Source organism: Semicossyphus pulcher, unplaced genomic scaffold (genome assembly GCF_022749685.1).
Source record: "Semicossyphus pulcher isolate SPU_LCO1_2020_fin unplaced genomic scaffold, fSemPul1.0.p SCAF_8, whole genome shotgun sequence".
Taxonomy (NCBI): Eukaryota; Metazoa; Chordata; class Actinopteri; order Labriformes; family Labridae; genus Semicossyphus; species Semicossyphus pulcher.
This window is the reverse complement of record NW_027211759.1, coordinates 11,553,938-11,577,270: the sequence shown is the minus strand read 5'-3', so window position 1 is coordinate 11,577,270 and position 23,333 is coordinate 11,553,938. Positions and strand designations below refer to the sequence as shown.

General features: G+C 43.9%; 2 protein-coding genes across 3 annotated transcripts; one reads left to right on the top strand and one right to left on the bottom strand.

The window, feature by feature from the left end:
• The first annotated feature begins 719 nt into the window (after positions 1 to 719).
• On the top strand, positions 720 to 7,510 carry LOC138613061 (methionine aminopeptidase 2-like). Of its 2 annotated transcripts, none has more exons than XM_069686636.1 (11): positions 720 to 894; positions 1,647 to 1,760; positions 1,976 to 2,038; positions 2,652 to 2,754; positions 3,049 to 3,210; positions 3,474 to 3,655; positions 3,974 to 4,068; positions 5,206 to 5,302; positions 5,382 to 5,485; positions 6,594 to 6,709; positions 6,882 to 7,510. In XM_069686636.1, the coding sequence occupies exons 1-11, from the start codon at positions 720 to 722 to the stop codon at positions 7,132 to 7,134; spliced, it is 1,464 nt and encodes a 487-aa protein (XP_069542737.1). In that variant the 3' UTR covers positions 7,135 to 7,510. The 2 variants fall into 2 exon arrangements, with proteins under 2 accessions (XP_069542737.1, XP_069542738.1); XM_069686637.1 differs by having other exon boundaries at positions 750 to 894; positions 3,055 to 3,210.
• Positions 7,511 to 7,947: 437 nt separating this feature from the next.
• On the bottom strand, positions 7,948 to 18,281 carry LOC138613065 (netrin-4-like). The gene is made up of 10 exons (XM_069686641.1): positions 18,221 to 18,281; positions 17,430 to 17,986; positions 14,753 to 15,025; positions 13,637 to 13,763; positions 13,214 to 13,402; positions 12,220 to 12,427; positions 11,981 to 12,093; positions 11,769 to 11,837; positions 9,871 to 10,044; positions 7,948 to 9,437 (listed from the first exon to the last, which is right to left on the bottom strand). The coding sequence occupies exons 1-10, from the start codon at positions 18,279 to 18,281 to the stop codon at positions 9,295 to 9,297; spliced, it is 1,914 nt and encodes a 637-aa protein (XP_069542742.1). The 3' UTR covers positions 7,948 to 9,294.
• Between the last annotated feature and the right edge of the window lie 5,052 nt (positions 18,282 to 23,333).

Genomic DNA, 23,333 nt, shown 5'->3' with positions numbered 1-23,333 from the left:
GGAGAGGTCATTATTTCCTTTGATAAAATCCAGTTGTACTTCTTCTAAAAACTCCGCACATTTAGAGAAAAAACCCAGAAAACGTACTAGCAACAAAATATCAACAAAACCAAAGCTTTGTGCTTTAAATTTCCCCTTTCCCTGTGTTTACATGCCCCTGTCCGATCAGTGTGTTGGGCTTGTTGCTGGGTTACACAGTTCTATACTCCCGTCTGTAAACACTCGCGATATGGACCGTTACAGATCTGCATCATATATGAATGCGAACTAATACACAACAAAAAATTACTCACAATAATACAGTGTGGATAGTTTGGGACTAAAGTAACACACAAGGAGGAGTGACACACAAGTTTAACTGCAGTCACAGGTGTGCGACAGGTAACCGGAGACTCACTCAGTGACTGGATGTTCAGTGAAAGTGATGATTCCAGCATTCAATGCAGCTTTTACAGGCCGTGTATCAGGACATGAAGGCAACACAAGCACGCACAGAGAGAGTGCAGTGGGATTGTGCTGCTCTACTGTTACAGTTTGTCCTCAAATGAAGAAAAATATCTGTTTAGAGTTTAAAGTTTTCCTGCTCAAAAAGAGAGAGGAGGATCGTCTTCCTCTCCTCGGGTCAAGTCGTTACACAGAGATCGCCTAATAGCTCATTATTGGCTCAGCTTCCTCCAGCACACTTTTCTGCTCTGACCACTGGAGGCTCCCAGCAGCTTATGCGTCACTTCACCTCTCAGTCGCTGATCATGGCGGAGCTACAGCTACAGCATGAAGTGCAGCCTCAACTTCTTAATGGGGACGACTTGAACGAGGAGCGAGAGGATGCAGACGCGTCAGAATCAGTGAAGAAGAAGAGAAGAAAGAAGAAGAGGAATAAGACCACCGCACAAGGTAAGAGGCATCACTTTACGATCAGAGAAGCGTTGAGGAAAAATAGCGTTAAATTGTCTCCTCTAGTGTCACTCGAGATCGAGCACGAGCGGTAGAAATATGCGGGACAGGAGACTTTTCAACCTGTCAGAGGATATTCCCGTCCAGATGTCCCAACTCTGCCGCTGCACCTGAGGGGGCTCATCTGGAAACGGGACAGTCTTACAAAAACAGACATCAAAACTGATTGAAAGCTTTCATTTGAAGACATGAGTGGAATAAAAATGTAGTTTTACTCCAGATTAAATATGTTCTATCCTATAAATCCCCCTAAGCTGCATGAAATTATGTAATGGAAGTATGAACAGTTTTAGTGAGATAAGATGACAGCCACTCATGCAAAAAAAATAACATCAGGATAATTGCAGCCTTACTGCCTCAAAATGTTGAAAATAAAAGCCCCAAAAAAGGCTGAGTTGTTGAAGCTGTCTTAAGTTAATTGTGGACCACACAGCTGTGTCTTTGAAGGGCTAAATGTCATAATGCTGCATGGTACATATGCCCTTGAGGATATTGACTCCTAAGGTATAGAAAGAAATTATGCACACACTCTGCCAAGTTGAGACCACAGTGGATGGTGCACTTTCTTGAAATGACTCTCTCCACCTCAGATAATTTACTCACTCTGCTTGTGTGTGTATGTGTGTGTCTTTGCGTGCGTGCATGTGCGTGTTCACCTGCACATGCATGCACGAGGGTGTGTGACTTTGCAGCAGGGACAAACGAGGCTGAGGGGGATGGAGAAGCCGGAGGTGTTGGTGATGTGACAAAACAGTTGGAGCAGCAAACGCTGGAGGACAAAGAGAAGGAGGAGGATGGAGAAGAAGGTAACTCCTCACCACCACCACCACCATCATCTTCTGCAGTGGTGACTGTGTTGAACTTTAAGCTACCCTGAAAGCGCACGGCGGAATTCAGCCTGTCATATCTGCAATGTGATATCTGATTTTCAGTAGCACACTGGGAATCGTGCCCAAGCCTCCAGTGCTGTCGATATTTCTCACTTTGCAAACTGTATTGAAACTAATGATGCTTTCAACAGATGGAGAAGAGGGAGAGAACTCAGCTGGAAAAAAGAAGAAGAAGAAGAAAAAGAAGAAAGGATGTAAGGCATTCCTTTTTCTTGGTGCAGCAAACGCACCTTTTACAGCCTACAACAGATTACTCTCTGCATCCACAGAGACAAATTACAACCCATGACATTTTCTTTACATACTTAGTTTTGTGTTTGAATTTGAACACTAAATTGAGTGCCTCGGAATCACCTTAAATCATCCGTTTAATACAGCCTGTGCAGTTTGACTGGGTTAATTAGTGTCATGTTGGTTACATAATGCAGCGCTGACACAGAGGTGTAGAACAAAATGCACCAGGACCTTACACGTCCAGCAGACAGCACAAAGTAAACGCCATCATACTTATCACAATCACATCTCAGTAATGCAGCAGAAGAACCGAGTGTTACTGTGTTTAGGGAGGGAATTGAACTCAAACTGTGCTGTCTTTATGTAATTATAACTCACTCTATGATACTTTGAGTGCTCTATATTGTAATTCAATGAGTTTCTTTTACTCAAGGGTGTCTAACTTAATTAGATCTGTAAGTCAGGAGCTGCACTGCATTCTCTAGCTGAGTTAAAATATTAATGTCTTTAACATCAGGAGGATAACTTGTGTTTTCTTTCCTCTGCTTCTCCTCCTCTCTATCTGGGCCACAGTGAAGGGACAGACTGACCCTCCCTCAGTCCCTATTTGTGAGCTCTATCCCAGCGGAGACTTTCCAAAGGGAGAGGAGTGTGAATATCCACCATCGAAAGACGGGTGTGTGACCTCCACATCGTCCCTCACACTCAGCAGTAGTCTTCCTCTGTGTGACAGGCTTAGTTTTTATTCAGGTCTCTCTTCATGTTGGACAACGTAATGAGCTGCGGTGTTTACCGTGTGGTGTAAATAAATCCGTTTTGTCAGATTTGGCTTCAGTTGAAAAGTATCAACAGCACTTTCACCTGTGCTGTGTTCCTACAAGAGAGTGTCATATCCTCACAGCAAACATTTGCATAATGAGAAAATAATGAGTGCCTCCTCTCTGCGGTGTGCCTGTCTCCCTCCTGCCAGGCGCAGTGCAGCGTGGCGGACCACCAGCGAAGAGAAGCGGGCGCTGGACAGGGCCAACGAGGAGATGTGGAGCGATTTCAGGCAGGCGGCCGAGGCGCATCGGCAGGTCCGCTCCTACGTCAGGAGCTGGATCCAACCAGGGATGACCATGATTGACATCTGGTGAGACGTGCACTGAAATATTGTCCTTGAGCCCCTTTTCCCTGACTTTTATCATTGCTGCTCACACCGACATGAGCTCACACGAATCTGAAATTGATACGACTTCAGCATTTCTTTGTCCCAGCAAGAGACTGGTTTAAATGATGAAAGAAAGCAGAGCTGCTTTGTGGTTTCATCCTCTTCTGGACGCCAAATCTGCCCTGAAAACAGACTCATTGTTTCTGTCATCCTTTGTCCCTCGTGCTGCTTTCTGCTTCTGGCAGTGAGAAGCTGGAGGACTGCTCCAGGAGGCTCATCAAAGAGAACGGCCTGAAGGCAGGCCTGGCCTTCCCCACCGGCTGCTCCATCAACCACTGTGCCGCCCACTACACCCCCAACGCAGGAGACCCCACTGTGCTGCGCTACGACGACATCTGCAAGATCGACTTTGGAACACACATCAACGGTCAGAGCTCGCTAATAACTTTTTAAATGCTTTCTGGAGTTATGCTGTGCCATTTCACTCTTGGCATTTATTAGGAGACGGTGAAATTTATGATTACATTTTAATTCCTACTGCCTGGAATAAACTGGTCTTGTAAGTTAATTAAGTTCCACTTTTTAAAGATTAATACAGGCTGAATATTTCTGTGAAATAATCACCTCACAGGAACTGATGGAGGGCTTCTGTCCGTGGCCTCTGTTCCTCTGGGAATACAAAAGCCTGAGTAAGTAAGAAAGGACAGAAAATGTTATGCATAACCAAACTTTTTTGGTCTTTCAGGTCGAATTATAGACTGTGCCTTCACCGTCACCTTCAATCCAAAGTTTGACAGGCTGCTGGAGGCTGTGAGAGATGCAACTAACACCGGCATTAAGGTAGTATCATATCTGGATTGCAATTTATTATGATTATAAAACCTCGAAAGAAGAATATATTAAGATCAATATTAAAGTAAGGTCATTATAAAGTGATGATGAATTTGTATTAATGAGACTAAGAACCTTAGTGAATACAAAATAGAGAATTTTATGGGCTGGATATGTGCACAAATTTAAGCCTAAAGGGCAAACATGAAGAAAAGAGGAAACACACAGAAGAGATGAGCTATATGTTTTAAAACCAGTGGACCCCTTAGCTTTGATAAGTGACCTTTACACACACACACACACACACACACAAAGCATAAAAACATGTCATGACACTGACAATTATTGAGTTATTATGTTTTAAAGAAATAACTTAAAGTGCAACTCAAATGATCAGGAGGCTTGAGAGTTTAAATACAAAAATGTAACCAATAGCTTTTGTACCTCTGGTTCTTTCTATCTATTAGCAGCACGTCCGTAAGTTAAGTTACTTTAAAGCTTATAGATTAAAGGAACAATCTGGAAAAAGCCGCTGTCAGTCAAAGCTGGTGTTCTCTGTGATCGATAGAAGCAATAATATTTGAAATTGGTGCCATAGCTGTGGAGAAAGTTGTACAAACAGCTCGAGGAACGGCCCAGCGAGAGACGCTGGAGAGAAATACTACCGTTTTCCAGTCAAGGACATTCATCGCTGCAGGCGACGGCTCAGAGCGGTACAGAATCCAAAATACGACGAGAATATACCGGTGGATTGTCTAAAAAATCTTCAGGTCTGCAGTCTACATTTCAAACCTGACGATTTTGAACGAGACATGACATCAGAGGCGGGCGTCCTAGAGAGAGGAAGTGTAGTTTAGCAAGCTCCCCAGAATACGTAAAACGCGCCATCTGGCGGAGGTTTTCCAGGGCCCATTGGAGAAGCGGATAGCGTCCTCCAAAGTTCCCAGAACGAAATAGCATTTTTTCCTACCATAATGGCACTAGCTCCCCATAATAGCATGATAGGACTGAGGTTGAAAATCGGGAAAACTGGCCCTTTAAGTACATCACAAAATAGGTGACAAACCCTCCCTCGTATCCAGACTGTCTGTTAGTGAGAAATGTGATGCTGTATACTGATGTGAGTGTAAACAATCTCTGCCCCAGTTTGCAGGGATTGATGTGCGCCTGTGCGATGTTGGTGAGACCATTCAGGAGGTCATGGAGTCTTATGAAGTGGAGATAGATGGGAAAACATATCAAGGTAATGTGAGGTCATTAATCTTCTTCTCTCCGTGCACAGGCGCAGTGCTACTTCCTGTTTACCTCTGTTGTCTTTACAGTGAAGCCAATCAGGAATCTCAACGGCCACTCCATCGGACAGTACAGGATACACTCAGGGAAGACGGTCCCTATTGTGAAAGGAGGAGAGGCCACGAGGATGGAGGTTTGTGCAGCTGCATCGACTCAGCTTTAAATATTATTTCACCCAAATGTGGATGTGAGCAGATTGTGGAGCAGGAAAACAACACTGCAGCCTCATTTTACCAGAGAGTCTGAAATTAAACCTTTATTAGCTGCTCGACCTTGCGTATAAATAAACCCTTTTTAATTCTTGAGTGTAATTGGAAGAACACGCTGCTGGTTAGGGTTACGACGGGGTGTGGAGAAGTGTTCCAAGTGAGCGCTCTAACAGCATCTTAGTCACCCTCGTCAGCACTTTAATTACACCTTTTAATGGAATTACCAGCCGCATCGAGAGCAACACGTGTTCAAACTCTCCGGCTCCTCGTTTCGGCAGAAAAAGCACTGAATTGTGGGTTTCCAGAGTTCATTAACGGGCTGCGGCTTCACAGGAGGAGAAACATGGCTTTGCACTGTCTTACATTCCTGCTGAAAACACAGAGATCAATGGCTTCCTCACACCCGCACAGCTGCAGCACATGACTGTATTTGGACAGAACTGAGCAATTTAATTGGCAAGTTGCTGCGTCGAGCTTTTCACCTGAGTGAGAGGTGGGGTGAGGGGGGGTGCTGCTGATGAGGCAGATTTGCGTGTTGTATTTTTAGCTGAAGTGTGTTGGTGTAACGGGGCCATTACCCTCTTTGTGATCAGAGAGCGCACGGCTGGAGTGGCAGCTGGGCGTGCGACGGGGCTGCTAGCACTTTGACTGATTATCGGTGCAGCGAGAGAGGGTGTCGCAGTGTTATCAGCTAATACCACAGGGACTCTAACAACAGCCGCGCGCTGATAGAGACACAAGAAGCCAATGAAACTCGGCTAATCAACTCGCACGAGGCGCCGCTCCAGAAAGGACACTACTGTCCTTAATAGACTGCACATGAATATGTCAGCCGCTGGCATCCTGAGCTTTTTGTTAAATTTACTCTCAGTCCCTCTGGAGTGTTTGTGTCCTTTCAATAACATCAAACACACGCAGCCCTTCATAGAGGTGTTCACATACAGTTTGATGCCATGACTTTCTCTAGTACATAATATTTTATATTTTACATCAACATAAAATAAAACGGTGTCTTTTTGTGCTGCCTTTCAGGAAGGTGAAGCATATGCCATTGAGACATTTGGCAGCACAGGAAGAGGTGCCGTGCACGATGACATGGAGTGCTCGCATTACATGAAAAACTTCAATGTTGGACACGTACCGATAAGGTGAGCTCTGCTGTTTCCATTGTATTCCTTCATTGTAAAAACTGATTCAGAAGCTTAACTAGAGGCTGATTTGCTCCTCATATTCTGCAGATCAATCCTAACAAAAGCAACTCATGTCTGCGTGTTAGTTAAAATGTCTCCACTTGCTGCCTCCATGTCGTCTATACTGCAGACTTCCAAGGGCTAAACATCTGCTGAACGTGATCAATGAGAACTTTGGCACTCTGGCATTCTGCCGCCGCTGGCTGGACCGCCTTGGCGAGAGCAAGTACCTGATGGCGTTGAAGAACCTGTGCGACCTTGGCATCATTGACCCGTACCCGCCTCTCTGCGACATCAAGGGCAGCTACACGGCCCAGTACGAGCACACCATCCTACTCAGGCCCACCTGCAAGGAGGTTGTGAGCCGGGGGGACGACTACTGAGCATGCGCCGTAACTCGAGGCGACACCAGGAGGAGCATGACAGCTCTGAGACAACAAACCTCTGCAGACTGATAGCAACTTATGCAATATTTCTCTGACCTACATTTCCACTGCTTCAGTACCTTTAGGTGATTCTTTTAGCAAGAGCAAAAGACTAGTGTCATGGCAGTAGCTTAATAGTGTTTTTTTCCAAAAGGATCAAGCCAATAATCAAAAGACATATCTTAATGTAGTGTTGTCATTTTAGTACGATATATTTATGTGCTGCTTTTAGGAAATATGCAAAAGAAATATATGCAAAAGGATCATGCAAAAAAGATTTTGGCGAAGAGCTTGCCTAGCAATGCTCTGCTTTATTGCCTTGTTAAGACCTTGAGAGGAGAAATAAGTGCAATGAAATATTTATATTTCTATATTTCTTTGCTCTATTTTAATTTGAGGCAGTTTTATAAGAAATAAATTGTTATAAATCTTGCTTTGTTTGCTGTGTATTTATATTTATAAAGACTTAAGAGCTCAGCACTTACATGACCGCTAACTGATGATGTAGGGGTGCATTTCTCTCCTTTTACCAAAGGAGGGCGGTACTTAAACACGGGTCACACATCAGTCAGGCTCCTCCACAAGTGAAGACGTTACAGTACGACACATCGGGCTATTCATAGCCTCGTGCCTCAGCATAATGGCACCGTGGAATGAAATCGATGTTTCCCATAAGCATTAAGAACGAGCACGGTGACATGTAGTTAGAGCAGTTTAGATTAGAAAAGAACATACAGGACACACAGGAAGAGCTTTACATATCACACTGACAGCACAGGACATTCTTGCACCCTAAATCACCGCTTTGTCCTTTACAAGGAAAAAAAAATCCGGCCCATTCTCTCTTATTTTGGTAAAGTCTTTGGGACAAGGACACGGGGCGGTGATGTCACAGTTGAGGAATGCATCATGTCTTCTCGCAGAGTTTGTCCTTCTCCTTGGAGACAGCGGACCCGGACTATTCTTAACTGAGCCCGGCTCAAAAACTGGCCCACGGACTCTGTATCTGATCTGTGATGTCAGTGAGCACCCGGGCTTTTAATACGTATTTATTTTGGGGCAGCAGGAGTCAACGGCCAAAAAGAGAAGCATATGTTCAGAGTTTGTGCTTCCTTTCTCTCTCAAACACACACACACACTCCCACAGGGTCAGACTCAGACCGTCCTCTTATAGAAGCAGGTCGTACGAGGACAGCAGAAAATCCTCACAGAATCAAGTCTGACAACACCGACAATGATCCTGTCTTGAAACCGAACCAGCTGTAAGAGAACAGTCAATCCCGAGTGTTTTAGCCGCTCGCGTGCACTCCACACACTCCAGAGAGGTTAGAGCGGTGTGTGTTTTGCTCTTGTCAGACAGCGAGCAGGCGAGTGTGTGCCGGGGAGAGCGGAGCGGCTCAGATTAGCCCTCCTGATTCCTTTAATGTTTTTTTCATCCTCCTCTCTCATCCCGGGGTTTCTTGTTCTGACCTGCACAGTCCCACACTCCCTGCCAAGGACATCAAGCATATGCACACACACACACACACACACACGCACACACATTCCGACTTTGACTCATTCATGATTTATCTCCAATATCTGTGAGAAGACAAGGATGATTCAGTCTGCGCCTTTGCAAGAAATAAACAGCTCTTAAATGAAATAGATACAGCAGGATGTGAGTGTATTTTGGCTCATCAACTTTGACAGCCAGGAAATAAAAGATAATTGAGCATTTAACACCCATTCCTTGATGGTTTATAAATAACCTGGAAAGAGTTATGAGCTGAGGCATTTCAAACAGTAACACATTAATGAAAGTCACGCATAAAGTTCGTCCTTGTCCGGATTCAAGTCTCATAACTGGAACTTTAAGTGACTGTAGCTCTAGTGAGGTCTCTGCTAACAGTTTGTGCTTATTTCTACAAAAGGTAATCAACCACCGCAGCTTTGCAGTGTCGTAGATAGTCTCTTAGAACTGTCGAGTCCACTTTGGCAGGAAGAGAAACAGTGATATTCCTGCAGCAGGCATGAGGTTTAGCTTTCATTACAGCGTCCAAGCAATGCCTGATTCCAACAGTCCCTCTGTTTATTGTCTTCCTCCTCCTCCTCCTCATCGCGGATCTTGGCGATGCTCTACCAGTGACCGCAGTCTTTTCTTAAGATGTGGAGGAGTTTGCGTCCCAGGCTCGGCTTCCAGGGTTTAACCAGGCTCTTTGTGTTGACGATCAGCCGGCCCGTCCTCCAGTCCTCATGACCGGCCACGACGTACTCAGATCCTAGAGGAGAAAGAGGAGAACATAGGACTTATTGAGTATTAAGTCTATTTAGAAATGTCACTAAAATACACAGCGCTGGAGGAAGACACTGAATAGAGAAGCTTATGTAAAAAGAACGCACATCATTATATAACCATAATAAACCGGTTAAATACTGTGCTGCTGTGGCTGGCTTGAATGGAAGTTGCCAGAAATGATTATTGGGAAAGTGTTGGAAGTGAAAAAGTCTCATAAACGAGAGGTGGCTTTAATCTCTAAGCTGTAAATGCCCGTTTTAAATGAGTGATGCCAGGACGTTGGCACACACTCAAGCCTCTGTGAGCAGCGACAAAGATCCTCTATTCAGCACAAAGCTGGCAGTTTGTTCACTCGAGAGCTGGCTGATTATAAGCTGCTGCATCGGGAGCGATAAAGTTTCTCATTGGAAGCTGACCTGGGTTGAGGATGGGACAGGTACAGCCCTGTGTGGTCCAGGACTCTGGGTAAAGGGTGACGGTTCCCTTCTGGAGCTTCATCTGAGGGCTCTGGTGAAAGACCTTCTTGACCTTGACCTCAACCTCTGCATGGGAGCCTTTATCGTGGGCTGACATCACCCTCACCACCAGCACTGCAAGGCAACACAACCAGGCATTCAATGAATTAGCAGCAATTAAGTACAAAATACAATCATCAGTATGACCTTCAACTAATAAGCTTTTTGCCTTTATTTATAGGACATGTTGGGAAATGTTGGGAGTAGAAAGTGGGGGGTGACATGCACTAAATGCCCAGCGGATCAGGAGTCGAGCCTGTGATCAGTGCGAAGAGGGCTGTAGCCTCTGTATATGGGGTGCCTGCTCTCCCAACTGAGCTAAACCAGCGCCCCAACTTTTAATCTTTTGCACCATATGTGTTTTTACCGATCCAAATCAGTTGACTGGTCAGGAGGAGAATTACTCTTAGCATTTCAAAGGGGACATATTTTAGCTATGCAATCAATTTTCTATTATTCTAATGTGCCTTTGAATCCTGTTGGTAAAGTTTGTTTCGTTTTAAAACTTGTATACATATTTTTGCCATTCAAAGGTCAGACCTTAGCCACGATTGGCTGACAGTATTTGGAGTGACCGAGTAGCCCCTCCCCCACGTGTGCAATCCCACCTGGGGGAGCGGCTGCACTGTCACTCCAAAGTTGTAGAAAACATGGCTGCTATAGGATCGGTTATTCGGCCATACGTTATACGAGCCAGAATCGCCGGGAGGTATCGGAATGGTAAGCTGAAATCCTGATGATGACTTGACTACAAGCTAGTGCAAGAAGGCCGCCTGAGGTGAATGACGGTGAATGACGATTGGTCGATTTCAGCGAAAGCAAGGTTCTACGTAGAAACCTGCAGCTTTGCTGAACGGCTCGTTTCAGAGGCGACCTATTTGAAACAATAGGTGAAAAACTCCCGCACACTGTCTCGCTTGTTGCTGATTATATTTATTTGATATCATCAACGTTTCGGTCGTACCGACCTTCATCAGGTTATATAACCTGATTTTTAACCTGTTTTTCACCTTTTGTTCCAAGACTGCACCTCCCTCCGACACACCTGTCACAATTCAGGTGTGCACAGGTTTCTTAAGAGGCTACCTTTTTAAAAATGTAATTCTGGAAAAACACTGAATTATGCAGTTTTTCACTGTGAACAATAAACACCCCAAAATGTGAAACCCATGGTAAATATGAGAACATCCATTTAAAAGATATGGCCCCTTAAGGCAGTTGTATTATGTCCTCTATGGCCCGAAACAAGGGTCCAATCCAAAGAAAATAAGGGCCTTAAATAGACAGGGAGAAATGAAAAGTAATAAAAAGTGCAACATGGGAATTGTAGGATGCAGTTTGAGCCATGGTACAGACTAAAAGTGCACATGTCTTGGCCTCTGCTGAACAGATTTTGACCATTATTTTTCTCAAAACTTGGGGAGTGCAAAACAAAATTTCACTAGCACTTTGACAACCAGTGGAAAGTAGTAGTAAACGTTTTGTTTGTGTAATTTTTGCATTTATTTTTCTGGCACATAAGCAAGAGGATGCAGTTGATGAGATAAACATCACCTCTAACGTTTTCATACAAATCTACTGATCTCCTGGTAGCAGGAACACGGCAAGTAAATGTGCGAGCAAAGCTACGACTGCTGAATGTAAAGGAAGTAAACATGGATATTAACAAGTTCTAAAAATGTCAAAAAAATCAGCCTAGGCACGTTATAAGAGAGAGATAATGCATTTTACCCATTTGATGAGCCTCAAGGAAACACATGATGGCCTTAAGAACAAAAACTTTGTCCACCAGCACTTACCGTAGTCATACTCTGCAGCACAGAAGAGTTTAGGGCTGCCGAGCGTTACCTCCACACACTCACATTTCTCTGCAAAATAAGAAACATTATGAATAAGACTCGCGTTAATCACTTCCTCATGATGAAGTAATTGAAAGGTCAAAACAGCTGCGTGTATTGAAGTGGCTTGATGAGAGTGCAGGGTGTTAAGAGTAATATGACCTGTGACTCACCAGAGTGGTGCAGTGCAGAGAAAAGCTCCTCTACCCTAAAGAGTGCCATCTCACTATTATTGCTGCTGAGTCCCATGTGACCAGCGGCTGTATAGAAGACCTCCACATCCGAGCTGTGCCGCAGAGGTAAAACCAGTCAGGGGCTCAGTGTTAATCACCCAGAATGCACTCTGTCTCTACACCATGCATCACTTTAAGCACACATACATATGGATATGGTATAAAGTCCTGGCTCTCACCCAGAGACGCAGTCGCCGGTGTAGGGGTCACAATCCCCTGTGCAGTCACATGGACGGCAGCCGTATTCATGAAGCCCCCAGTATCCCAGCATGCAGCTGTCACAGCGGGGGCCTCCGACACCGGGCTTACAAGCGCACTCCCCACTGCTGGGGTTACAGAGAGGGTTCCCACCTGAGAGCACAGAGCCTACAGGGTGGCAGGAACAGGCTGCAGAGGAGACAGAACAAGAGCAGCGCATGTTAACATTTCTGTTTGTAAGCCAAAAGACGGGTGACCTTTTCTGGCAGAGCACTCGGCGTACATTATGAACCTGCGTGTATGCTGAGGACAAACACACTTGTGAAGGCACGAGCAAGCACATTTTTTACACGGAGAACTCCCGTGGCAATATGAAAGTTAAACGTGTTTTATCATCCTCCTGTAACAAGCGACAAGCTGGGAGTTTGTACTCGACATGCTCGAAGCAGCTGCAGCAAAAACAAACAGTAAATCACTCTCTCTCTCTCTCTCCGCTGTCAGAGCGGCAGCCCGATGCTCCTCTGTGATGACAGATGGACTTTTTGTTACAGACTCTCTTCATCCGTTTCCAAAAACGGCATGTTTGGTCTTAAAAATGCTGTAGCATGCCTGGCGGGGGCAAAGGGCAAGAATGGGAAAAATGCGCTCGCATGGTCCATGGGAAATTCCTCCATTGTTTGCAATTACAGTCACATTCCAAAACAGTCTCCGTCATTCCCGCTAAGGAGCGAGCTACAGTCATCTCACTTTCTCATCACTGGCAGCGCAGAGACTCAGAAGGGTGCTGGGGGAAATACCTTATCAAGAAGATCAATCGGGAGGGTAAAAAAAATTCTGATCTCACTAGCTGTACTCAATATATCAAAGGCTTTCCTTCTTAATTGGAATTCCCTGCTGGCATCCACACACACACAGAGGTATAGTTTATCGACTAAAGAAGCTACGCTCAGAATAAAAGGAGAGTAAGGGCCTTACGTCTGCAGGAGTCAGGGGCGGTTTTCGGACGGCTCGTGTCTCTGAAGAAGCCCTTCTTACAGTTCTGGCAGTGACGGCCCTCCGTGCTGTGGCGGCAGTCATCACACACGCCTCCGCTCCGCCGTCCCGTCGCGAGCCACAATCCACGACTGAAGTGGCAGCTCTTGGCGTGACCGTTACACTTGCACTCTAGGTTTAGACGAAACAGAGTCAGAGTGTGAAATGTTGGACATAAGAGGCCTTAAGTGATAACAGTGACAACTCACACAGCAGCTGACATAAAAAAGAGGAACTGCCCCTGTGATCCATCAGGCACGAGCGTCTAAAGGTTACATGTGATTTATGAGGCTGAATTCATTCTGGAGATAAGTCTACACGCTGTGTGTCCTACTCTGCATTTGACTCTCTTGCCCCATCACTCACTCTGGCACTCATGCGGCGTCCCTGTGATGCCGTTGGCAGCCTGCCAGGGCCGGTCATTGTAGAGAGGAGCGCAGCGCTCGCAGTGGTCACCGGCTGTGTTATGTCTGCAGACACACTTGCCATGGACCTGCCGGGCAAACAGCACAGACGGGAAATTAGTCGGAAATTTGTTGTATCTGGATTTATGCTAACATTGTTGATTCATATATTTTTGACAGAGACTTAATTGTATCCTTCTTGAACTGTTCATTGTTTCAAGAGGTTTATCCCCCTGCACAGGTTGTATAATTAACCACCTCTTTGTCATGACCTCATCTGATGACCTCAAATCACTTGATCTTAGTGTGCACTTGTTTTCGCAGAGAATTGTATGATTTGATTCGTTTAATCCTGCATTTTTCTGTATCTCAACATCACTGCAAATGAGGGAAACCACATGTTTTTTGAGGCTTAAATAAAGGCTTAGCCTATTGGTGTAAATAAGGGTGTGGTGATCATTTTAAAAACAATTTGGCTTTCTGAAAATCCAGCTTGGATTTAAAAATGATCCACTTAAATAAAATTGTAGTCTGTAGACGGTGCGTCAGCGTGAACTTGGATGCTGATTTCCAGCAGCCGAGCACCCACATGTGATGTTGGTAAATACCACTTAAGCATGGCAACATACCAACATCTACATGCACAATCACAGTGGTTACACCTCTGGTCTACACCCTCTCAGAGTTAAACAATTGCTTCTATTCTCCATTTACAGTAAAGACAATACAATGACAGAGACTTAAGCATTATGCTGAATACCATAATTAGGGTTTCCACCTCCTTAAATCCCTGTAATGGTAGGTAAAGCTGTTGCCTAATATCCAGTCTTCACTGCACTTCACTGTTCAGCTTCAGCAGCACATACCAGCAAACAGCTGAGTAACGAGGGAGCGGTGGGAACAAAACCACAAACCTTCTACTCCTCACCGTGTAAACAATTAAAAAAAGAAGACAAAATGGAGCAAAAACATCTCAGTAAGTTTTCACAACAGACAAAACTGTGCACCAGCTTTTCCATGTCAGATCATTGTGCACCTGAAAGCTGTGTGTACATAAAACAAGCTCAAATTCACTCACAATGTTGTTGGTCTTCTGTAGGCTGGGTTTGTAGCCCGTTGCTGGCACACAGTGCTCAGCATGTCCGTTGCAAAGGCAGCTGCCTTTCACGATAAAATCATAGATGGCATAATGCTGCGTGGGGAGGCTGGCGACGGCAGGCTGTTTGGCCTGGCAGGGGCACGGCTGGTGCTGCAGGAGGCGCACCCTCAGGTTGGTGATCATGAGCTGGTCCTGGGCTGCAGGTCCGTACGGGTCCACGGAGTTCCAGGGCGACAAGGCTCGATAGATCACCTGGAGGGACGACATACAAAAAAAATCTCTTTAAAATGTGTTGTCAGCTTTAAAAAGCCTCTCAAACAAGTGAGAAAATGGAAATTAGAGACACTGATAGACCAAGACTGAAACATACACTGTGTCTGTTTCTCTTTTTTCTTCAGGCTTCAATCTGGTTCCCCTTTCATGCTCGTCAAACCGCTGCTTTTCTAAGATATCAGACAAGCCTCTACCTCATTCAGTTTGTTTCAGTGTTGGTCAGATACACCCTCTCTGCCTGTATTTCACCGCATAATAAAATCAGGGATGAATACTTTTGCAAGACGCAACAAGGATTAGGATTTATATGGAAATAAGACTGAAAGTAGGAAGCATGAGTTAATAAATTCTAGGACTTAAAACTTTAATCTTGACAAGCATTCAAATTAATACATCCATTTTACTTTTCAGTCAAAACATCATAGCAGTTCAGTGTTAGTGTACAATCTCCAAAATGTCCTTCAACATCTTTCTAACTAAATTAATTAGACTCTTAACTGATGTACAGCATCATTTGTACTGTATTGTTGGAGCTATCTGGCACTATAATTTCCTTCGGGATTAAGAAAGTTCTATCTTGTCTTATCTTAACATTATTTCCAACAGCCCACATGTAAGCTTAACTGAGTTCATTGTTATCGTCTACAATCCATATTTAATACATCTTGCATTGTGTGAGACTAAATGCTGTTTCATAAGGGATATATTTATAGGTTTATTGGTACTGTGCAGATGTAAACAGACAAAGAACACTTTGTTTTTACAAACATGCTACACACACAAAGGCCCGAGGACATGCACAAATGGGATCCGATGGGCATGCATTAAGGGAGAGATGTCAGAGTGAGGGGGCTGCACATGGACATGCACCCCGAGCATTGGGGGATTCGGTGCTTTGCTCAAGGACGCCTCAACACTGCCCAGGAAAGGAACTGGCACCTCTCCAGCCACCAGCCCCAATTCCCTGCTTGGTCCGTACCGGGACTTGGACCTGCTACCCCCACGCTTCCCAAGCCAAGTCCCTACAGACTGAGCTACCGTCTACCCCACTGCACCTGACAATTAAGCTATTTCTGACCTATAATAAGACATTCACTTATGGTGGCCATATACTGCACACAGAGAGTTTAAACAAAACATATGTTTGAAGTGTTTTTTTATTGCTGAAACTCTTGAGACTATAATTATATAAAGAGTGAGGGGCTTACACAGATAGCTGACGTACTGTAACAAGACACATACTTGAAACAAATACACTGCAATTATGAGCTCAGTCAAAGCCATATATTCATTCAGACGTTCAGCCAGAACCTCCCAACGTGGTCTGAGCCTATTCGGGTCTGTTTTACACCGTTTATTCACAGTTATATCTGTGTGAATGGACGGTCAGCTCATGAATTAAACATAGCGGGCTAACTGGCTCAGACCTCCCTGTGATGATGCAGCAGGTCAGAGAAGAAAAAAAACGCTTTGAGGGAACATCAGAGGGAAAGAGTGAACATTGATATTCAGGCCGTGCATGTCGAAGCAGTTTGCGGCTCAGAAAGCTGGCCTGACAAAAAAGGGTCTCCCAGCTGATCAGAGGAGATCAGTTTACAAAGCCTGGTCAACTGTTTGCTCAGTGTGTTGTGTGATATCAGCTTATAGAGCATCCTGCTGCCAATACATGGACAACAAGAGCAGAGCAGATGGTGAGTGTTGTCGCTGTGAAGAGAGGGGGAGAGTGTTTTGATGTGGTCACTCTCAGATGTCAGAGATGATATAATAATTTAATAATGTAAACTTTGTTTTGTCCTTCAAAGCCTCCTCTGAACAACTCATTATCATATCAGTGTATAATAAAGGTTTAACAAAGTGAGGATTAGGGCCGGGAGTGAATTCTATTGAATGAAATTATGACAGAATGATCATATCATTTAATTGACTTTCAAGTTCTGTTATATATGGCTTATATATTGCTCTTTGCCTGCATTTGCAACATTAGGATATAAATCTGTATAAAAACCAGAAACAATATAAATGAGGTGTTAAATTCCGTCATTTCAAAGAAGATATCCGGAATATATATACATAGATCCAGATGCACATTGATCTGAAAGGTGTTACATCTCATAATACCAGACACAACACCCATGGGTGGATGTACAGAGGGGCATGGAGGGACAGCTAGCTTGATAATGCTACCTCCCGGTATGTTTGCTTTGCTGATATACTGTATATTCCAATTAGGTAATATACCTTTTTAGTCATGTTTTAGTTGTTATATAATGTAATTTTTTTTTTTAGCATAAGTAGTTTGTAATCAAATAAATCCATTGTGGAATTCACTTCCGGTTCCTTTGCCACCCCATGTAAACATTTTTGGACCAGCCCGTGCACTCACCTCTCCTCTGGTACACGGCAAAGCTCCTGAATACTTTGAGGTGCAGGTGGCTCCACTCTCCAGGCCTGGCGTCCCCTCTGCCAGGCCAAACACCTCCTCGCAGTCTCGGGCAAAGTACCTGAGGGCCTTCCAGGTGTGCCCATGGTCCTGGGAGCGCTCGAGCACCATGACAGCGGGGCGGGGGGAGCGGAACACGAGGATGAGGTGCGTGAGGAAAAACGCTGTCTCCAGGTCGAGCTGGAGCGTCTCCTCCTTCACCGCCTCCGCAGACTGCCACCAAGTGTCCGGGTAGCGGAAAGGAGAGTCGCTCATGGCGGAAGGAGGGTGCGCCTGGCTGGGGACGGCGGAGTTGCACTTGCTGCATTTTGCTGCCCGGCAGGACCCCCTGCTGCGGGAGGCAGAAGTCTCTTTGTAAAAGCAGAAAGGCTCCGAGGAGTTGGAACCACACACCGACTGGGTGCTCAGCACTCTGCCCTGGGCCAGGTTGCCCATGCGGGGGTTGCAAGCTCGTCCGGAGCAGCGACTTTCAGCTTGTGGAGCTTTGTGTTTAGACGTTTCTGGTAAGAGAAATGTTAGAAACAGAACATTTGCAGTTATAATCTACTTTGTATTCTCAATAGACAATGTAACTAAGATTCCCGCTTTCTAAACCGTTTCTTGAAATGTGTGCAAAATGTGCGCTGTAAGGCACGTGGATAAACATCTCTCCACAATAGCAATGTTTGGTTTGTTCATGTAACTTTATAGAAAGCGCGTGCGGAAAAATCTCAGTCACACAAGTTCAAACTCACCGGCTGGAACAGGAGAGGATGCGCAAACAGGGATGAAGACAAGTAAAGTCCACAGTCTCATAGTGAAGGAGTTGTTCTAACACTACTTCTACATAGAGTCACCTGTTGTAAATTCCACAGAAGAAGGCACGCGCCCTCAACAGCTTGCTCTAATGCTCACGCGTGAATAAACCAACATGTTGCCTTTCCATATAAAACAATTACTCTCCAACGGTCGCGAAGCAGATACACAAACGCACAACACACTGTAACGTGAGCGTGTTTCTGTTTGTTATGGTGTAGAAATGTCTCTGGAATTAACTCGTATTATCTGACAGCTCTGCAGTCATTATCCGTGAATTATTCCATCCCACGCACTTCAGGGTTCAACTTGTTGTGGGGCGTTCACTGACATTTGGGAACATAAAGACGCTAGCCCCGCCCACTTCTTGTTTCTTCCCAGACCCCTCCCACCATAACTCCTGAAATCAGTTTTCTAAAGTAGACAGAATCTGAAAACAATCTCAATATAAAATCTATATTTTAAAGCCGACGTATTTCAGGAAATGTTAATAAACCAAGCTTTTACTTTTACATTACTTTGCTTTAAATGAACACAAAATGAGAGGCTACCTTATAGATATGGATATTTTTATTTCCAAGAAACTAATCAATGCATATTTTTCCACTGATCAGAATTACTTTTTCTCTACATCACTCATTAAGGACCAATCATGAATGAAGCTCCTTGTCATCAGATTAAGAAAGACATTGGTCGAAAACAATAAAAGTAACATTCAAATAGTTCTAAGAACCAACCAGGTGCTGACCGACAAGTAGTTCTTTGTGTTGCATTCCTGCCACACATCAGTACTTATTTCTAACTGCCACTCATTAAGCACGCTTTACCTGCCTCCTCAGACAGACAACAGCCCTGCACCTGAGGGGTCACACAACCCTTGACCCCAATAATCATCCTGCTGCACGCCATTTTCTTTAAACTTTAACGATGACATCACCTCATAGAGATGTGTCAAGAAAAAAAATGGGTGTATGATATTACAGGTAGCTTTGCCAGTGGCTAAGATACATCATAATCACTGGATAGCATGTGAAAGTTTTTAAATGGTGGAGTCGACGGGACAAAGACAGGACAGGATGAGTGAAGATGAAAGGGAACAGTGTAATTGAGAATATACATCATACCTGTGAAAACATGAGGTCAGGAGTAATCTGCTCTCACTGTGAATAAGGCCTGTCATATGAATCATCCTCTCATATGTGTGCGTGTTAATGTTAAAGAAAAGTGCGTGTAAGGGGGGGTAAGCATTCCCAGTCTCTTCCCTAAGGCATCCCGGCCCTGACGGATCAGGACATTCCTGGAATACTGCGACTCTCGTCACAGTGATGGCCTCCTCTGTTTAAAGGGGAAAGGGTTCATGTTTGTGTGTTTTTAGATTTGCATGGGTTATTTCGGTTGTCTCCAGATGATATGCGGGGGCAAGGGGCGATGCACCTTGAGCTGTTCCCTTTGTACATCACTTGCATGTTTTCCGATCCTTAAATCCCAGGAGTCACCATGAAAAATGCTGCAGGAAGGATGTCTAATCTCGGCCAGTCTGTGGTGTATTCCCCCGGCTGGATGAAAGCGACGCTCATTACAGACAGATTCCTTTGTTCTCTTTAACTCCAGCTGTTTGTTGTTTTCCTCAGTTCCACAGCTTGATATCTACCGAGCCATATCATAAAAGGAATTGTCTGTTTTGGGCGGTAAGCTTGGTTGCTTTCTTGTCAAGGTTTCGATCACAAGATTGATGCCACTCTTATTTCTGTATGGTAAATAGGATATATATAGACAGCAGCTGGTTAACTTAGCTTAGCATAAAGACCAGAAACTGGAGGAAACAGCTGGACAGAAAGTCTACAAAACCTACCCCCATCGCTTAGTCTCACAAATGAACACATTTTGTCTTGTTTTTATCTCTACAAAATGCAACATTACCATTGAGGTTGCCAGCAACCAGCTGAGACTCCAGGAGGTCACTGCACCTAGCCAAGAAACATATTGCAGGTGGCAATGGTGCACACTTGGGCACACTGTGATCTAGGCCAATCTGCCTTTCATGAAGGAGATCACTGTTCATGTCACACGGCAAACCAAAGACATATCGAAGAACAAAGTCAACATTGATGTTTTATTTCAGTCTAAATAAGTCTGAACATGACGTTTTGGTGCTTGAACTGAACTAAACTGATTAAGAGAGGCAAATGAACTAAAATCCTGAAATATTTTGGTTTAATAAAAAAAATGAGGAGTTGGGCTGAGTCGCAAAATATGGGCTACTTGTATTTCTAAACCTTGGAAAACCAATAATCTGACTAGATTTGTGTTGCTGGACATAATTTAGTCTTAATCTATATGTCAATATATTTTAGCATTATTTCGTTATATATTCCAGTGATACGTTACAATAGTCAACTTGAGAAGTCTGGTAAAAATCATATTAGGCCAGGAGCCAGGTCCAGCCCTCAGGATGTTTTTTGTTCCCTTTTTTCCACTTTTATTTTGTGTTAGCTGATACCTTTGGCCACCACAAGATGATAACAACCACTCCCGCCCCTTTTTTTAAAGATGCTTTTGGCTACATGATGTCAATGCACATTTAAAGGTACTACAATTGCATAAATAGTCTTACGAGCATGAACTTGGCAGAGAGTCTCCTGAAACTTATGGGAAAGTAGCAAAAGAGGATTTAGGAGCTTGCTGCCATTGTATTTTGAAATATTACCCACATCTTCAAAAACTCTGATTTTCAGAACATTTTGTTAAAAATCACTGTTTCACATGTATGTAAAAAAAAAACTTCAAAGTTCATAAGCTTCAATTGAAGCCCAAGATGATCTTTCTGTCTTCGAAATTACTCTTGCTGTGACCAAAATACTTCCTTGTACCTCGAATCAGAAGGAACAGAATTGTCAGTTACCAACCTTCCAGATGAAGGAAAGCATATCTCTTGCAACGTTTTCATCTGTACTGCTACTACTGCTATCTGAAGTTAAGAACATAAAACAGTAAACGCTGAATACTACATTAGGAAAAAAATCCCTAACTGAATTAGAAATATTTTATGTTGTATATATACAGACAGCTTGTCCCCCCTCCCAAAACCTCAGGGTTTAGGTAAAGAAAAAATAGGTCAATACGCAACGTTTTGGTCACTGTTTTGCTAGCTTATTCAACCCATATGCACAATGTGTAAGGTCCTGACCCCAAGTGAAACACCGTGTTTTTAGGGAACCCACTCGGACAGGGTCGGGCCAGCTGTTTTCCCATCTTTATACAAAGCTAAGCCAACCAACTTCAGATTACAGTCAGAGGGGTTAATTCAATAACACGTAAATGAATGGGAATAAAATACCCCTCTTATTTTAATGACCACCCTGCCTGCCACAGTCTGGTGCTGGACCTCCACACAAAGTGCTGCTGCTGGTGGCCTCGTCATGTTATGACCCAATAAGATGACAGACGTGGGGCCATTCCACCGCCGCTGGCCTGCTTTATTTCCAGACTGTAAAAGGATATGGTTCCCTCCCCCCTCATGCTGCCATGACACCTAGTACCTTCAGCTCACTGAACCGTCTCAACCCTTGCAAGTAATCTGTCTGCTCTCCTGTAAAAGCCAGACGGGAAGCCAGACACGCTCCAGGCGAGGAGGGAAGGTGCCGTGCCCACAGGCCAGGCATCAAACAAACACCCTCACTGTCACTGGTTTCCTTCTCTTTGCCTCCATGTTTATGACGTTTATCTCCGCTATCTGTCTACTTCTTCCTAGCCATAACACTGCGCTCATTCACATTTCATCACATGGTTTAATCTCAAGTGACAAAAAAAAGGAAACAGGGTCTGTGTTATGTAAATATTAGTCCTTACTCTTCCCATGATGTAGCTCATTTGGCATTTGTGCTGGAAGTTATCCATAAAATACTTTGACTGTAAAAGAGAAAAAGCCTCCCCTGCCCCTCCTCACACATTTTCCTCATCCTCCCGTCCTTCTCCATCCAGACACTTAAGGTTATATTCTATATTTTACATCACCTTTTGACACGCTCTCTTATTAAAACATTACAGACTCAACAGATGACTGAGCACAAGCCTGATGTGAAGAGTGGACAGAGGCGAGAGGAAGTGTGGGAGTTAAACCTTCATAAAAGCCAGACAGACAGGATGTGCCCCATTTTTCGGTTTTAGTGGTTTAGGAGGGGAACGGAAAGTTAACAGAGAGCTGTACCTGTGAGCTGTGTCATGTCACATAAAACATACAGTATCATTAACAAAAAAAGGAAATAATGTTTTTTTTTCTAACACAGCTGAGAGTTTTTATCTGTCTCTTATGTATGACAACAGAACAGGAATATTACAGATTATACAACAGTTAGTTCTGACCAAGGAATCTGATTGGACAAGAGGCATTCCATGGGTGGCAATATAGAGTACAGCATGACTTGGACTTTTCCACAGAGTATATCACTCCGCCTCAGCCAGGTGTTCTGAATACTGTTAATTAACATTACAGCAGACTGTGTATGTCTACATTAATCAAGCTGGTACCTCAGAATTGGTTGTTGATTATTACTGTTTACTATTTGCTGGTTGTTTAACTGTTGTATAACTGTTAAACAAGCTGTTTAACAGTTATACAACGATAACTGTGATTATCTGCGGCCTATAACCGAATCACAGCCGTGATGATATTCAGTACATCACTCCCTCTCATATGATATTACTTAATCATGATTACATAACATTATAGCGGAAGGACCTCTGATGGCATTCGCTGTATCCTTATAGCATATTATAAAATGACATAACTATACTGTTAACTTTAAGGTTAATATGGCTCTTGTCCAATCAGATTACTTGGTTGGAACTATCTGTTGTATAATCTGTAATACTCCTGTTCTGTTGTAATACATAAGAGACAGATAAGAACTCTCAGCTGTGTTTGAAAAAATATTAACCTTAATATATGGTGTGTTTATCATTGTGTGCTTTATCATTTGTATGTTTGGGTGTGTAAAGAGGAGTGGGGAAGTTAAGGGTGTGCACTTCTGTGGCCTTTATCTGGAATGGAAA

Bases quoted from the DNA above. Each gene is read 5' to 3' on its own strand.
- LOC138613061 (XM_069686636.1), top strand. From the start codon at position 720: ATGCGTCACTTCACCTCTCAGTCGCTGATCATGGCGGAGCTACAGCTA. The intron at 3,211-3,473 runs GTGAGACGTGCA...TGCTTCTGGCAG, and splicing joins ATGACCATGATTGACATCTG to TGAGAAGCTGGAGGACTGCT. The intron at 4,069-5,205 runs GTAGTATCATAT...TCTCTGCCCCAG, and splicing joins CAACTAACACCGGCATTAAG to TTTGCAGGGATTGATGTGCG.
- LOC138613065 (XM_069686641.1), bottom strand. From the start codon at position 18,281: ATGAGACTGTGGACTTTACTTGTCTTCATCCCTGTTTGCGCATCCTCT. The intron at 12,094-12,219 runs GTGAGAGCCAGG...TCTGCGGCACAG, and splicing joins ACCGGCGACTGCGTCTCTGG to CTCGGATGTGGAGGTCTTCT. The intron at 10,045-11,768 runs GTAAGTGCTGGT...GTTGCCTTGCAG, and splicing joins TGCTGCAGAGTATGACTACG to TGCTGGTGGTGAGGGTGATG.